This window comes from Chelonia mydas, chromosome 12 (genome assembly GCF_015237465.2).
Source record: "Chelonia mydas isolate rCheMyd1 chromosome 12, rCheMyd1.pri.v2, whole genome shotgun sequence".
Taxonomy (NCBI): Eukaryota; Metazoa; Chordata; order Testudines; family Cheloniidae; genus Chelonia; species Chelonia mydas.
The window spans coordinates 4,303,535-4,319,787 of NC_051252.2; the positions used below are offsets into that span (position 1 = coordinate 4,303,535).

Sequence of the window (16,253 nt, forward strand, 5' to 3'; positions counted from 1 at the left end):
TTTCAATGGCAAAGCTGGAAGTATATTTTTTGTGACTTACTTTGGGATCCAATTCTCAATATGCAGCTAATGTAACAGTGTTTATTTTATTAAGACTTAACAGTATTTTTAAAAGGATGTTGACAACATCATCATAATCTGTGCAGTAATTAAGACAGCAACAGTGATTGCCTCAACAGCTAGCCCAACGTTCTAGATAAGGAAAATGAACAGAGTCCTTGATAGTGCTCCCTCTCTCTCTCTCTCTCTCTCTCTCTGTCTTCTGTTAGCCTTATAGAGAGATCTTTGAGTTCTTCATAGAGGACTTCAAAACCTACAAGCCCCTGCTGTCTGCCATAAAGAATGAGTATGAAGTTACATTGGGTAAGATCTTGGATTCTGTTCTGCTGAGAGTAACAGTCATTCTAGACAGGTGGCTTTACACAGTAGATTAGCTGTATCAGATAGTTACAGGATGAGCAGTAGGGACAGGCTTCAATGCCAAAATAATAATAAATGGGATCTTGTTAACTACCTCTTGTACTTATTGTGAACTGGAGAGTCTGTCTGTGTAATGAGAAAAAGGAGGACTAGTGGCACCGTAGAGACTAACCAATTTATTTGACCATAAGTTTTTGTGAGCTACAGCTCACTTCATCGGATGCATTCAGTGGAAAATACAGTGAGGAGATTTATATACACACAGAACATGAAAAAATGGATGTTACCATACACACTGTAAGGAGAGTGATCACTTAAGATGAGCTATTACCAGCAGGAGAGCGGGGAGGGGGACCTTTTGTAGTGATAATCAAGGTGGGCCATTTCCAGCAGTTAACAGGAACGTCCGAGGAGCAGTGGGGGGCTGAGGGGGGAGAATAGTTTTACTTTGTGTAATGACACATCCATTCCCAGTCTCTATTCAAGCCTAAGTTAATTGTATCCAGTTTGCAAATTAATTCCAATTCAGCAGTCTCTCGTTGGAGTCTGTTTTTGAAGTCTTTGTTTTAATATTGTGACCTTTAGGTCTGAGATTGAGTGACCAGAGAGAATCCATTGCAATCTACATACCATACAGACTATGCTGACAGCTTGTGCCACACGCTCTCAAAGAAACCGCGGAACCACCTGATCAACTTCCTCTACAGCAAACAGGGAAAGATTAAGACTGCGCTCTCAAAACTGGATACTCTCATAAAAAAACAACCTTCCACACAAACTTCCTCCTGGCTATACTTTACAAAAACTAGGCAAGCCATTTACAACACACACTTTGCTTCTCTACAAAAGAAAAAGGACACTAAACTATCTAAACTACTACATGCCACAAGAGGCCACAACAATGGTTCCCTTAACCCACCCAGCAATATTGTCAATCTATCCAACTATACTCTTATCCCAGCAGAAGAATCTGTCCTATCTCAGGGCCTCTCCTTCTGCCCGTCCACCCCCCACGAACATGATACAGTTCTGTGGTGAACTAAAATCCTATTTTCGACGTCTCTGACTCAAGGAATATTTCCAAAACACCTCTGAACAACATACTAATCCACATAGACCTTCTTACCAACACTACAAAAAGAAGGATTCTAGATGGACTCCTCCTGAAGGTCGAAACAACAGACTGGACTTCTACATAGAGTGCTTCCGCCGACATGCACAGGGTGAAATTGTGGAAAAGCAGCATCACTTGCCCCATAACCTCAGCCGTGCAGAACACAATACCATCCACAGCCTCAGAAACAACTCTGACATCATAATCAAAAAGGCTGACAAAGAAGGTGCTGTCGTCATCATGAATAGGTCGGAATATGAACAAGAGGCTGCTAGGCAGCTCTCCAACACCACTTTCTACAAGCCATTACCCTCTGATCCCACTGAGGGTTACCAAAAGAAACTACAGCATTTGCTCAAGAAACTCCCTGAAAAAGCACAAGAACAAATCCGCACAGACACACCCCTGGAACTCCGATCTGGGGCATTCTATCTGCTACCCAAGATCCATAAACCTGGAAATCCTGGGCGCCCCATCATCTCAGGCATTGGCACCCTGACAACAGAATTGTCTGGCTATGTAGACTCCCTCCTCAGGCCCTATGCTACCAGCACTCCCAACTGTCTTCGAGACACCACTGACTTCCTGAGGAAACTACAATCCATCGGTGATCTTCCTGAAAACACCATCCTGGCCACTATGGATGTAGAAGCCCTCTACACCAACATTCCACACAAAGATGGACTACAAGCTGTCAGGAACAGTATCCCCGATAATGTCACGGCAAACCTGGTGGCTGAACTTTGTGACTTTGTCCTCACCCATAACTATTTCACATTTGGGGACAATGTATACCTTCAAATCAGCGGCACTGCGATGGGTACCCGCATGGCCCCACAGTATGTCAACATTTTTATGGCTGACTTAGAACAACGCTTCCTCAGCTCTCGTCCCCTAACGCCCCTACTCTACTTGCGCTATATTGATGACATCTTCATCATCTGGACCCATGGAAAAGAAGCCCTTGAGGAATTCCACCATGATTGCAACAATTTCCATCCCAACATCAACCTCAGCCTGGACCAGTCCACACAAGAAATCCACTTCCTGGACACTACGGTGCTAATAAGCGATGGTCACATAAACACCACCCTATACCGGAAACCTACTGACCGCTATTCCTACCTATATGCCTCCAGCTTTCACCCAGACCACACCATACGATCCATCGTCTACAGCCAAGCTCTATGATACAACCGCATTCGCTCCAACTCCTCAGACAGAGACAAACATCTACAAGATCTCTATCAAGCATTCTTACAACTACAATACCCACCTGTTGAAGTGAAGAAACAGATTAACAGAGCCAGAAGAGTACCCAGAAGTCACCTACTACAGGACAGGCCCAACAAAGATAATAACAGAATGCCACTAACCATCACCTTCAGCCCCCAACTAAAACTTCTCCAACGCATCATCAAGGATCTACAACCTATCCTGAAGGATGACCCATCACTCTCACAAACCTAGGGAGACAGGCCAGTCCTTGCCTACAGACAGGCCCCCAACCTGAAGCAGATACTCACCAGCAACCACACACCACACAACAGAACTAGTAACCCAGGAACCTTGGAATAATGACTCAACCACTCCCAGTCTCTATTCAAGCCTAAGTTAATTGTATCCAATTTCCAAATTAATTCCAATTCAGCAGTCTCTCGTTGGAGTCTGTTTTCGAAGTCTTTTTGTTTTAATAATGCGACCTTTAGGTCTGAGATCGAGTTTTAAATTCATGGTTAACCCAGGAACCTATCCTTGCAACAAAGCCCGTTGCCAACTGTGTCCACATATCTATTCAGGGGACACCATCATAGGGCCTAATCACATCAGCCACACTATCAGAGGCTCGTTCACCTGCACATCTACCAATGTGATATGTGCCAGCAATGCCCCTCTGCCATGTACATTGGGCAAACTGGACAGTCTCTACGTAAAAGAATAAATGGACACAAATCAGATGTCAAGAATTATAACATTCATAAACCAGTCGGAGAACACTTCAATCTCTCTGGTCACTCGATTTCTGACCTCAAAATGACTATCCTTCAACAAAAAAACCTCGAAAACAGACTCCAACGAGAGACTGCTGAATTGGAATTAATTTGCAAATTGGATACAATTAACTTAGGCTTGAATAGAGACTGGGAGTGGTTGAGTCATTATACTAAGTGAAACTATTTCCCTTTGTTTATTCCTTCCCACCCACCCCCTCCCCCCACACACACTGTTCCTCAGATGTTCTTGTTAACTCCTGGAAATGTGCTGGAAATGGCCCACCTTGATTATCACTTCAAAAGGTTTTCTCTCCCCCCACCCCACTCTCCTGCTGGTAATAGCTCATCTTAAGTGATCACTCTCCTTACAATGTATATTTTTTCATGGTCTGTGTATATAAAATCTCCTCACTGTACTTTCCACTTTATGCATCCGATGAAGTGAGCTGTAGCTCACGAAAGCTTATGCTCAAATAAATTGGTTAGTCTCTAAGGTGCCACTAGTACTCCTTTTCTTTTTAATATAAATAGCAGTGAATTAAGATCAGCAGCCCACATGGAGCTTAGACCTGTAGGAAGAGAGATCAGCAGAATACAGTCCCAGAAGCTAGAATGCCAAAGAAAGCCAGCCCTCAGCTGTTCACCATAGCAGGTGGAGGAAAAACTTGCTGGTTTTGTCCCAGGTTCCAGTCTTGAACAGTAGTTCTTAGATTGACTCTTCTGCCTAATTCCATAGCCCTGTTGAGTCCTTAATTAGAGAGCTCACCCTTTCCTCCTTTAGCTCACCTGAGGGAGAAGATCCGCTCCCTGGAGCCCTTGAAGGCAATGCTGGTGTGTGTGTCAGATGAGTGCACCCGGCAGATCGTGGCCCTCCAGGAGGAGGAGAAAGCTGAAATAACCAAGCTGAAGAAAGAGAAACTGTATTTGTTAAAGCTTATCGACAAAATGAAGGAGGAGAAGGGCTCCCTGCAGACTCAGGTAAAATGGTCAACCAGATGTTTCCCACCCCAGCCTTATGCATCTAGTCCCAGACAGCCCGATCCTGCTCCCACTGAATCAATGGGAGCAGCCATAGGCCTCATAAGGTGCTGATGATTTGGCATGCTCAGCCTGATTCAGTGCTAATGCAGAGGTCTCCATCACAGCGTTCCCTGCAGATGGCACGTTCCACTGTGCTACGCTGTCAAAACTCTTCTGAGTTGTGGATGTAGGTCTGTCTTCCCTGGTGCTTAATTTGTAATGAAAGAGGTGTCAGGGCTCAAGCAATTTTTACACTTTCATAACTGATGCAGCAAGCCCAGGGGTGCCAGGGCTATGAACTGCCAAACCTAGAGGTGGCAGTGCAGGGCTGCCCAGAGGGGTGGGGCAATTTGCCCCAGGCCCCCACAAGAGTTTTCAGGGGCCCCCACGAGAGTTTTCGGCGGCAGTTCGGCAGCAGGGGTCTTTCTGTGCTGCCGAACACACCCGGACTGAAGGACCCACTGTTGCTTCTTCCACTCTGGGTCTTCGGCGGCAATTCGGCAGCGGGGGTCCTTCCGCTCCATATCTTTGTCGAAGTGCCCCGAAGACCTGGAGCAGAAGAACCCCTGCCGCCAAAGACCCCAGGCCCACTGAATCCTCTGGGCGGCCCTGTGGCAGTGTCTTCCCCAGCCATCATGTCAATACTTTTCACTGTGTCTGTGTACACAATACATGGGATGGGCACATTACTGACACGTGACAAAGCCACAAATGAGTTATTTAGATCCTCCCTCACGAGTGTTGAGAAAATGTTTATACCAACCACATAACAAAACCTATTAGAGTAATCTAAAAGAGAGTATTAGAGAGTATTAGTATTAGCCTATTAGTAGTAATCTAAGAGAGATCTAAAAACTGTCTTGATGATAAACACCAATGTCTCATGGCCCTGCAGAGCTGGAAGTGACCACTGGGTCCTGCTCTAATTCTCCCTCTTCCAGTGGGATGAAGATCAGATCAGAAAAAAGCCATGACATTTTTACATCTAGAAATGATGTTTCTGGCCTGGATTTTGGGCAGATTGATTTTCTGTGGGGAAATCCCCATTTCGGGGAGAAGGAGGAAATATTTAAAATGGCTTAATTTGCTAAGAACTGTGGAATACTAGATGAGTCCCAGGGGAGGCGAGTTAGTGGGCAGAGAGCCGGTCAGCAGTGCATGTGAAATGCAATTGACCTCATGGCTCCAAAGTTTGTCACATGACTCTCACTTCCATTTATGGGTGTGGGTGTACCTGTCTCTACCTGTCCATATTGTATCTATCATTCATTTTATTGTAGGTGATGCTGGTAGTGACACTTACAGTGAAGGCTTGCCTAACATTTTCCATTTATAAGTTTTCAGTTGCTTATAACTTTGTCAAACAAACTGCTCAGGCTAGAATATGAGGTGTCTGTTTGTCACCGGGGTGCTCTACTCACTGATAGAGCACTTCCTTCTGGCCCCATCTGGGGATTTGCTCTGCAAGGTCAATACCACTTCCTGCAATTGTACTCCAGCACTTTCACGCCCTCAGGATTCATCTGCTCCCACTTTGTGGCTTGGTCCTCTGACCAAGTCCCTGTTGTCCTCCCCTTCCACTGTATCAAAATCTCTCAGGACCCACTGTCCTAGGCAGTCTTCTCTTTCACTGCCCCCTTAATGGTGCCACTTCTCCAGTGGCTGGGAGGGGAATCCAGGCATGCCCTCTGCACAGGATTCCAGCCCAGGGACCTTACAACAAGCAGTCAAGGTCAGTACAGTCCTATCCTGGGGCTGCTTCCTACCTTGCCGTCTCTCACCTCAGGAGTGACTGTAGCTTTTCACTCTGCCACCCACAGCTGCTCTCAGCTCCTGGATTTTATACAGGCCCCTCCAGTTCCTGTCCCGCAGAGCCTTGTCTCTAATTAGTCTGAGTTGCTCCCAGGCTCATCCTCCCGGTGCAGCCAAGGGGGTTAATTGGCCCATGTAGCTACCTTAACCCCTTCAGCCTTGTGTGGGGTGGACACCCCATCACACTGCCTCGTGGATATTTTTAAATTTCAGCAAGAACTGAGTTAAGCTGTTGTGACGAAGTGGGGATTTCCCCTGGTTATGTTGTATGTGAGCCTATGTGAGTCTCACTGTTTTGCATGAATGCTGTGTGTGCCTCAGTTTCCCTGTGTATTGCACCAATGTCTAGGTGGTGGGAATAGGGGGTGTGACTTTTGCGGAGGCTGCTCCCGCTGCCTGTACCAATGCGATAGTAACCTGAGACCTAGGAGGGGGATGCGCTGATTCTTGGCCTGGGAAGCGAGACAAAGGCCAGAGGAGGAGTCACGGGCAGGGCAGGGCCCAGGATGCTGGCAGCCAGTCAGTCTCCGCTGGCTTATGACACAGGGGGAGAAGCAGAGCCCTGGCTCTGGGCTCCCGTCCCCCCAAGATGGACTTGGCTGAAAGTCACTGATTTCTATGCTAACAAGTTCTGTCCTACGCTGTGTTCTTGTGGACTAATAAACCTTCTGTTTTACTGACTGCCTGAGAGTCCTGTCTGACTGCGGAGTTGGGGTGCAGGGCCCTCTGGCTTCCCCATGAGCCCCGCCTGGGAGGACTCACTGCGGGAAGCGCACAGTGTGGAAGGGGATGCTGAATGCTCCGAGGTCAGACCCAGGAAGGTCGAAGCTGTGTAAGCTTCTTGCCCAGGTGACAGTAAGCTCAGAGAGCGGAGGCAGCTCCCCCAGAGTCCTGACTGGCTTCGTATGAAGTAGTTCCAGAGCAGCACGCCGGTGACTCCACGACAGCTGTTTCTGAAAGAGAAGTTAGGAGAAAATGGGTATAGTTTTGACACTGTCAAAAGATATATTCAGTTGTATCTTTAAGGAGCTCTAGCACCTCCAGGGTTTGAAGCGGGAACTTTAAATGGGGCAGGGGTTGAGGAAGTGCCTTTTGCTGGCCTCATGAAAATCCACCCAGATTTAGCTGACCTATGACTACAGAGCATCACTATTTGCACATACTTAGTTGAACTTTAGCTAAAATCTCCAACCAGTCCATCTTCACTGAGCATGCTCCAGCCACACAGTGCTTCCGAACATGCTGTCCCTCCACACTAAGCATGCTTCTTGCAGCCACAGAGCTAGAACTCCTGACTGGGGGATGGTGCAGCAGCAGCTGTTGTCACCCCGTTGGGCTAGGGAAAGGCAGGGGTTACGCAAGTAAAGGTAAGTGTGGGAAGCTCAGCACTCTCTAAATGCAAAAGGTCAAACTCCCCCTCCTCTACTTGGCTTGAAGGTGCAACTCGCCACCCCACTTACTGCTCCTTGGCTTGTGCAGTGAAAACTCGCTCCTATTTCAGTCTGTTTTAACCACTGGGGGAAGGAGTTCTGGGCACCAGGCAGGCGCAGACCATGAGTTCCAGTCTCAGCTCCTCACTGACTGGTGCTTATGGTTCTGTGCACTTCATAGCCCTTCTTGATGAGCAGAGCCTCATGCCCCTGCATTGTACAGCTGGGGTAACAGAGAGGCTGCACAACGTCGCTTCTGGCAGATCTGGGAATGGAAGCTGGGGCTAGATTCTGTGCCAAGCCTCTCAGAAGTTCAGACGATGGGGGGGTGGGGCGGGGAGGGAGATGGACAAAGGTGGTTTAAGCTATCTTTGTATATGTACAATGTTACTACCAAAAAAAGTCAAAGAATGCTATTAAGGTTGCAAAGTCAATCACTCAAAAGGAAGGAAATGCCAAAATTAATGCTGCCTTTGCAACCTTAATTTGACCTCCTGGTGCATATGCATTATGATACAGGCTTTAAGTACATGATCACATGCTGTTTTCCCGCAGGAGCCTGCCTCATTCAGTGCACAGGGTGGACAGTGCTCAGAGAATGAGCAGCTCTTCAATATTTAGTTTTCTCCTCATTGTTCTGTGTGTGGCCCCAGGCCTTAATTACTGCACACTATTCAAACCCTGATCTGAAGACAGAACGATTAATTTTCTCATGGGCTTTTCAGTGGTGGTCATTTCTACAGTATCTGAGAGCTTGAGTTCAGTGGTCAGCCCAGTATCCTGTCCCCTGCAGGTGAACATGCTGCGGAAGAATATGGCCAAGGAATACATGCGCTACATTAATGAGTGTGACGCACGCAAGCTGCTGCTAGCAGACCTGAATGAAATGCGCAATCAGCAGTTGGAAATGTCGCTTCGCCAAGTCCAAGGTAGAGAAAGCAAATTTTTGTAAGAGCTTATCCTGCAACAAGCCCCAAATCCAGAGCCATATAACCAACATTGCATGGAAGACTCAGCCCTCACTCGCTACTTAACGAAACAGGTATTCCAGGGCCAGATCCTGCAAGGTGCTGAGAGCCCTTAGTGCTATTTGACTTCAGTGGAAGTTGTTGGTGCTCAAGGATCTTGTGACAGGCAGGCTGCAGGGTCGATCCCTCAGAACCAGCGAACCTTCTGGAAGTCAAGGATCTTGAGCATTTGTGTTTACAAAACTGCTCTGAGTTTGTGCCAGCCAGGTTATTTACCTGTGATAGTGATTGAGTAGGTGGCCCCTGCAGAGTCACCCCCAGTGCTGCTGTTTGGGAATTTGCTGGAAAGCAGTAGCTAGGTGTCCACATGAGCGCCCCATATATGGATTTGAACGTTCAGACCCAAAGACAGCACATCCCTGCTTCTGCTCTGTCCTTTCCCGCTAACCCAAAATTCAGCCTGGGACTTTGAATATGGGTAAGGAGGGCAGGGACTGTGGGTCCGCAAAGATAATTTACTCCAAGAACTACAGTTACTGGTAAGTAGCCTTTCTTCTTGTTCTTTATTAGTCCTGATTTTAGTATTGAATGTTTGCATTACAATAGCAGCCAGAGGCACCAATGGGGATTGAAGGGCTATGCAAATAAGTGTTTGCATAAATACATACATATGACCTTCTCATAAACAAACAAGGGAAATATAACCTAGATGGAGCTACTATAAAGTGGGTGCATAACTGGTTGGAAAACCATTCCCAGAGAGTAGTTATCAGTGGTTCACAAGTCAAGCAGGAAGGGCAGATTGAGAGGGATCCCACCCCCACCCCCACCCCCATCCCTTGTGTATATGGCCATTACAGCACTGCTGAGTCTCCCAAATTCTGGCCCTGCTGTGCGAAGCTTCCAGCTACTCTCCAGTCCCCTTTCTCCTCCTCCTCCATTCTGGAGGAGCAGCTCCACATCTGCTCCTCATTCAGCCCAGCAATTAACTGTGCACCTCCTCAGCCCCACATCAGATCTCCCCTCCCAGTCCCACGTTTGCTCCTCCTATAGCTCCTGGGTTCTTCAATCCACCTTCCCGCTCCGAGGCAGGGTGTTCCAGGTGGTGCAGAGGCACCATCCTGCCCCTGTTGCTCACAGGAGGGGAGGGAGGAAGAAGGGATGGAGCCACCCTGAGCTGCTGCGCTCTTTAGTTCTCTCTTCCCTCCACCCCCATCCTGTGAGTGCAGTGTCAGCTTCTGGGGAAAGGGGAGAGAGTTCTGCCTGCCCCCTGCAGAAGCCCTGATTGGCTGCTCTTCCCCAGGAGGTGGGGCAGTGGGGAAGGCAGCCAGTCAGATGGGGGTTCCCCCCCCAGGCAGGACTGACATTCACAAGAGGACTGGAGATTCTCATGCCGTGAGCAGATGGGCTCCAGACCCAGCCAGACTCATGTGACTGTTGAACTGTCAAAAGCTGGGAGCAGCAGGACTGCAGCCCTGCATCAGTAGGGACAGCACATCAGAACCTCTGAGGGCTTTAATAACGCTCACTTGAGAACGTGCCCCCAGAGAGCTGGGCTTGCGGTCATGGCCCTCCATCTGACTGTGCATTGATGATTGTTGTTTAAAGACGTCAAGGGTGAAGACTTGGTCAAGGTAACGCTGGCGTTGAAGATAGCTCGGCAGGACCTCACGAAAGCCCAGGTGGAGCTGAACACGATGAAAGCAGATTATGGAGACGTTGTACCCAGGAGAGACTTCGAATCGCAGGAGAAAAAATATTCTGATCTGTTTGAGAAGGTGATCATAAGGCTGTGTCTGCCACACAAATACCATCCTGTATCTTGGGGTGCAGGCTAGACTAAGTAAAGCCAGGAGGTGCTCACTCCAACCCTAACTTGTCCCATTGCACCTGGCTCTTGTCTGTTGGCACAAGGAGATAAGGTAGGGATGAAATGGTAACGCAGAAGTGCCTGCCTGTTGACAGTTTGGATCTCAGCCTTAGCAATGGTTCAATACATTGTTTAATTCCTCCCCACAAATAAATGTCACATCCCCTTGATTGGGGCTTCCCATAGAACAATTAAAGAGCCATCTCTGAACAGCTGTAACCTCTGGATTCAAAGCACTGTTGGTTTTGCCATGGTGTATTAACAGTAATAGACAGAGTTGGATAGGTGTTGATTAGCATAAATATCCTACTGCGTAGCCGGCTCTCTTACTGCTAATAAGAGAGAGTCAAGTTTAGCTGCGTGTAGTGCTGTAAAACACTGGTGAAATCAGTTAATGAAGTAGGTATATCTTACACCACAGCCCTCTCCATAGTTCTGCTTACTGAAAGAAGCACTCAGCTGGTAGTTTTCTGTGTCTGCTTGGTGGTGCTGCTGCATTTCCCTCAGATATGAAATGGGTTCCTTAGTCTTCTGTGACTCCAGGGTCACCATGCTGCTAGTGGACTGAAGACATTTCCCCAAGCTGGACTGAAGGCTTAAATAGCTTCTGTTGTAGGTGGCTCGCTTTGTTTGTTTGCCTCCTTTTCAGAGCAAACAGTGTGAGCACTCGGCTTGCAGTGCACACACAGGAGCAAAGTCCTAGGCTTAGCCCTGCTCCTGAGCTGTCATAGGCTAGAAGAGGCCATTCAACCCAGCTCCCAGCTGGACTAGACCCCAGAGCAAGGAATCACTCAGTCAATCTGTAGCAAGGCTCCTGGTTGTTTCAGGATCATTCCTGCCATTGGTCAGGGTGCAAAGGAGAGAATGGGGGTGTGGAGGGGGCTTGGCTCGGAGTAACTCCTCTCCTCTGAAAGGGCAAAGAGCTGCCTGATGCACTGGAAGAAAGTTGATGTATCTATGCAAGGGGTCTAGTTTGGGGGTGCCCAAATTTGCATTAAAGGTGAACTGCAAAAAATATATATAGTGCATGCACCTGTTTTGCTTCCCTCTGAGGGGTTGAGGCCTGGCAGGTTTCTGAAGCTTTTCTGCCTGGTTATTACATAAGGCCTAGTATTTCTAATGTATCTATTTTTGCTGGAGCAAAGGCTCTCAGCCTTCAGTTACAGGGAAGCAGGTGTTGGATCTTTCACAAAGAGAACTTTTCTCCCAGGAGTTTGAGATATAGATATCATAAACAGAGTCATAAACAATGAAGGTGTGAATAAAACTCCCTTTCTCTCCCTCTCAAGGTTTGGGTTGCAGTCATAATCTTGCTAGTGCTTCCACCCTTCAGGAGGACAGATAGCAAAAACAGGTCACTTCAGACCAGATATTCTCAAGTGACAAACAGATGCACGTCAAGCTGTCCTGCACTGATTCAAGAGCGCGGGTTGCAACCTCAGGGCAGAGTGTTACGAACCAGGGCACAAACCCCAATGTAGCTTCCAGTTCTATACCTAGATTTCAGCAACCAATTATGAAGTGTGAACTCCTCAGGCACAATAACAGCCTGACCATGGAGTCACAGACAGTCCCCCTGGGGTGCTCCGATCTGTCTTGCCCCAGGTCAATTGCACCTTAGATCTCACACCAAAGACAAGACTGGTAGCCTATTCTATAATAAACTATATTCAGTTTTATTAACAGGAAAAGGAAATAAGATTTATTTACATGGTTATAGCACCTAAACATAGATGCACACAAATGAGTAACAATCTTAAGTTTCCAAAGTAACAGAAGCTTCTGTGATAAGCAGGTTCTGAATGTCCTTTAGAGCTAACCCAGGCTAAGCAGCTGGGGAACTTTTGCTTATGCCTAGTAATCGTGGTTCCCAGGAGTCCAAGTAGCATAAAGATACAGTTCCTTGTTCTTAGGGCTTTTTATTCCCTTCCCCATTTCAGCTTTGAGATGCAAACTCAACTGATGGGAGGAATTCACTTGCAAGACTCCTCTTCATGCAGTGGAAGGAGAGCAAACAACAAAGTCTTATACCTTCTTTAATGTTCCTTTCTAGTCTGTCTGGTGTTGATGGGCCTTCCTTGTTGGGCAGGACATAAAAACTTATATTGGAGGCCAGCATTTCAGACTAGTTAATGTCTCTCCGTCTGGTGATTTACATAGGCTTACAATGCAAACACTCAACCATTACCTTATCATATGGGATACAGCTGTTATAAGGTGAGATGAATGCAGGCAGCAACTCACAAGCATTCAGTAATGTCCAAACACTAAACTCACCTCTATAATACTGTCATAACCATGAGGATAGCCTAAAATTCCTCCTTACCTGTAAAGGGTTAAGAAGCTCAGATAACCTGGTTGGCACCTGACCAAAGGAACCAATGAGGACAAAAGATACTTTCAAATCTGGGGGGTGGGAGAAGAGGGTTTGTTTGTGCTCTTTGTTTATGTGGTTGTTCTCTCAGTCCCAAGTCTCTCAGGCCAGACAGAAATCCATCTTCTCCAACCCATCCTAATCCAAGTCTCCAATATTGCAGCCAGTATAGGTAAGCCAGGCAAGGCGGATTAGTTTTTCTTTTGGTTTATGTGAATTTTCCCAGTGTTAAGAGGGAGCTTTATTCCTGTTTTCTGTAACTTTAAGGTTTGTCCAGAGGGGGATCCTCTGTGTTTTGAATCTGAATACCCTGTAAAGTATTTTCCATCCTGATTTTACAGAGGTGATTTTTATCTCTCTTTTTTTTTTTAAATAAAATCCTTCTTTTAAGAACCTGACTGATTTTTCCATTGTTCCAAGACCCAGGGGTCTGGGTCTTTGACCATTTTGTAACCAGTTGGTTAGGATATTATTCTCAAGCCTCCCCAGGAAAAGGGGTGTGTAAGGCTTGGAGGGATATTTTGGGGGAAGATGTCTCCAAGTGGTCTCTTCCCTGATTCTTTGTTAAATCGCTTGGTGGCGGCAGCGTACCAGGCTTTAACCTAAGCTGGTAGAAATAAAGTTAGGGGGACTTTCATGCTTGTCCCTACATCTGTACCCTCGAGTTCAGAGTGGGGAAGGAACCCTGACAAATTCTAATACCTCTTTTAACAACACTATACACACAGGAGTCAGACTGATCCCAGTTAGGTATTTGACAGTGTTCAACTGAGGCATGGGGACTTTGGCATGAGCTGGCACCTGGTCTGCCACAGGCACAGTGCCCCCAAGACCTTTTTCTTAAAGAACAAAAAATAAAGCACCATTCAAGCCCCATAACCCCCTCCCCCCCCCCCCAAAAAAAAAACCTTTACAAAAATTCTTTGCAGTTCACCTTTAAAAAGCAGCAATTTCCCATTAGTGTGGCAGCTTTCAGAGGCTACAAGTCCCCGCAAAAGATGCTCTGCTTGATCTGGGTGGCCAAGTGGAATATTGCATTCTGGGGCTCCACCTCCATTCTGAAGATGAGCAGCCATACTCTAGAAAGCTGTGGACTAACCGGGGCTCGCCTATGCTGCTCTTTGGCCAGCTCTGGTCTAAAATTCAGTCTGAAAAGGGATTGAATAACTGCAAGAAGTCCGGAGTCATCAGCACTGGTTTATCTCTGCCCTACTTTCCCTTATGTTAGATGGAAGTCCTGCAGAAGGATTTTGATGACCTCCAAAAGGAGTATGACACTCTGTTGGAAATCCACCAAGAGACTGTGGAAGAGCGAGACTGCTTCTACAACGAACTCCAGCAAGTTCAGCGCAGCTCCACGCCCCGGCCTGACTGGGCAAAATGTGCAGGTACCATCGTTGATGATGATTTGCTTTGGACATCTCATCTCAAAGTGCTGTGAGTTGCTGCATTTGTTAACCTCTGGGCACAGTGCAGAGCCCCATTTCCCCCACACAGGCTTTTATGGAGGGGGTAGAGCTGAGAGCTGGAGGGGCTCAGTGACTCTTTTTTTGTATTGGGTGTTTAACATAAGGGCTGAGCACCGATAGAGATCCGTACAAATCTAAAACTCCCACCAACGCCAGCTGGAGGACATGCTGGGAGTGCTCTCCCTCCTTCAACAGCTGTGTTTGTTTCTGCTCTTACAGAGGTGATTTCTGGTGGGCCTGTGCGGTGGAGCTATCTGGAAGAGGGGAAGACCAGTGACCAGCTGGTGGATGTGCTTCTGGAGGAAATAGGAACAGGAGTGCTGAAGGAGAAAGACTCCTTCCCTGGACTGGTATTTGTGTTTCTTTCTTGGTTGCTTTGCTCTGGTGAGAGGACTCAGTAATACATATCTGACTGTTGGCAAAGTAGGGAAGAGCCTTTCCCATTCAGAATTCCACAGCTGTTTTCATGACTGCAGTACTGATACATAAAGATCAGATTGTTAGAGTAATCATTTGCTGGAAACCTTAGGCCAAGGACAACCTGTTGCCCTCTTACTAGGAGATAAATCTCCAAGTTGAGATTTACCAGCAGCTACTGAAAGTGCAAAGTATTAGCTAAGGAATTGTTGCCCAGGAGTTACTGGGCTAAGCGTGTCCTTTCCCTGCCGACACTGCCTATTGCTTGTAACCTGTGATAGACACACTTTGCCACTGTGTCTTCCCTAGCCCCCAAACAAACAAGTGACAAATGCTGCATTATATAAAGATCTCCTTGCTGATGCCTCCCTAACAAGCAGCTCGGTGAACCCGGGGTGATGTTGCTGTGACTGTTTACATTGTACTAAGCAGCTGATCTGTCACGTGTGGATTCAGATTTCCTTTCGCCTGCCCTCATGAGTTGGTGACTCCCACTTACAACAGGTCTCTTCCTCCTTAGTTTTCTCCAGGAGCTTGAATGGTTTTACCCTCTGCTCAGATGTCCTCTGCATCACTGCAGGAGGATGTCCCCACATTTTTGTTATGTTAAAGCCCTTGGCCCTCCCCCGCTTTGTGGCGAAGGGACTCTCTTTAGCAGCTACTCAGTCCACTTTCTAAACTGCCCCCAGAACACGCACCATGTTAAGTGATGCCAGGCGCTGCCGTCAAACTGCATGTCCATGTCAGGGAAATGTTACTCCTCCCTGGGAAATAGCCATTCACTAATATGGGCTGGAGGGTTACCCAGCCTGTGTGCCTCACCTGCATGACACGCTCACCATCTGTGTCAGAGGAACATCGTTCTGTACTGTGAGGCATGCACAGAAGTCATGTTCACAGCTGCATGGGTGCAATGGGGTTGAGACAGGAGTCACAAGGAGAGTCACTCATGTAGCAAGGGTTTGATCTAGTTCACTGCAAGGAGGAAAGAGGAGACACGCCTAGTGCAGACTCCAACTGACTCATGTCCACCCTTGTGGCTTCATTGTGGCACCAGAACTTCCTATGAAACACTGGGAATGAAAGAACCTGTCCCAGATGGCTCCCATCTTGTGAGCTTACCCCGAGACATGAACCTTTTCCGTGGCTCCATATTCTATGGAAATAGCTTCTTTGCTACCTGATGTGAATTCCTGTTGGTCTCTTGTATTATCTAGGGCAAAGGGGACAAGGTCCCTGTGTACCTGAGGTACGAAGGCCAGGTGAAGAACAAGAAGCTAAACAAAAAGGATGTGGTGAACATCGTGAAGGAGATCTGGAAAGAGAAAGTTTCAGCAGATCTGCAGGTTCTCTTTATCCTATTTT

General features: G+C 47.2%; 1 protein-coding gene across 2 annotated transcripts in view; it reads left to right on the top strand.

Annotated features, from left to right (window-relative positions):
* TSNAXIP1 (translin associated factor X interacting protein 1) overlaps nucleotides 1-16,253 on the top strand; it is a 63,505-nt gene that overhangs the window by 32,426 nt on the left and 14,826 nt on the right. For both annotated transcript variants that reach the window (XM_037878171.2, XM_043526381.1), the window contains exons 5-11: nucleotides 270-363; nucleotides 4,310-4,506; nucleotides 8,584-8,719; nucleotides 10,367-10,536; nucleotides 14,231-14,390; nucleotides 14,691-14,821; nucleotides 16,106-16,234. In XM_037878171.2, coding sequence (XP_037734099.1) covers nucleotides 270-363; nucleotides 4,310-4,506; nucleotides 8,584-8,719; nucleotides 10,367-10,536; nucleotides 14,231-14,390; nucleotides 14,691-14,821; nucleotides 16,106-16,234 — 1,017 coding nt within the window. The remainder of the gene's footprint in view (nucleotides 1-269; nucleotides 364-4,309; nucleotides 4,507-8,583; nucleotides 8,720-10,366; nucleotides 10,537-14,230; nucleotides 14,391-14,690; nucleotides 14,822-16,105; nucleotides 16,235-16,253) is intronic.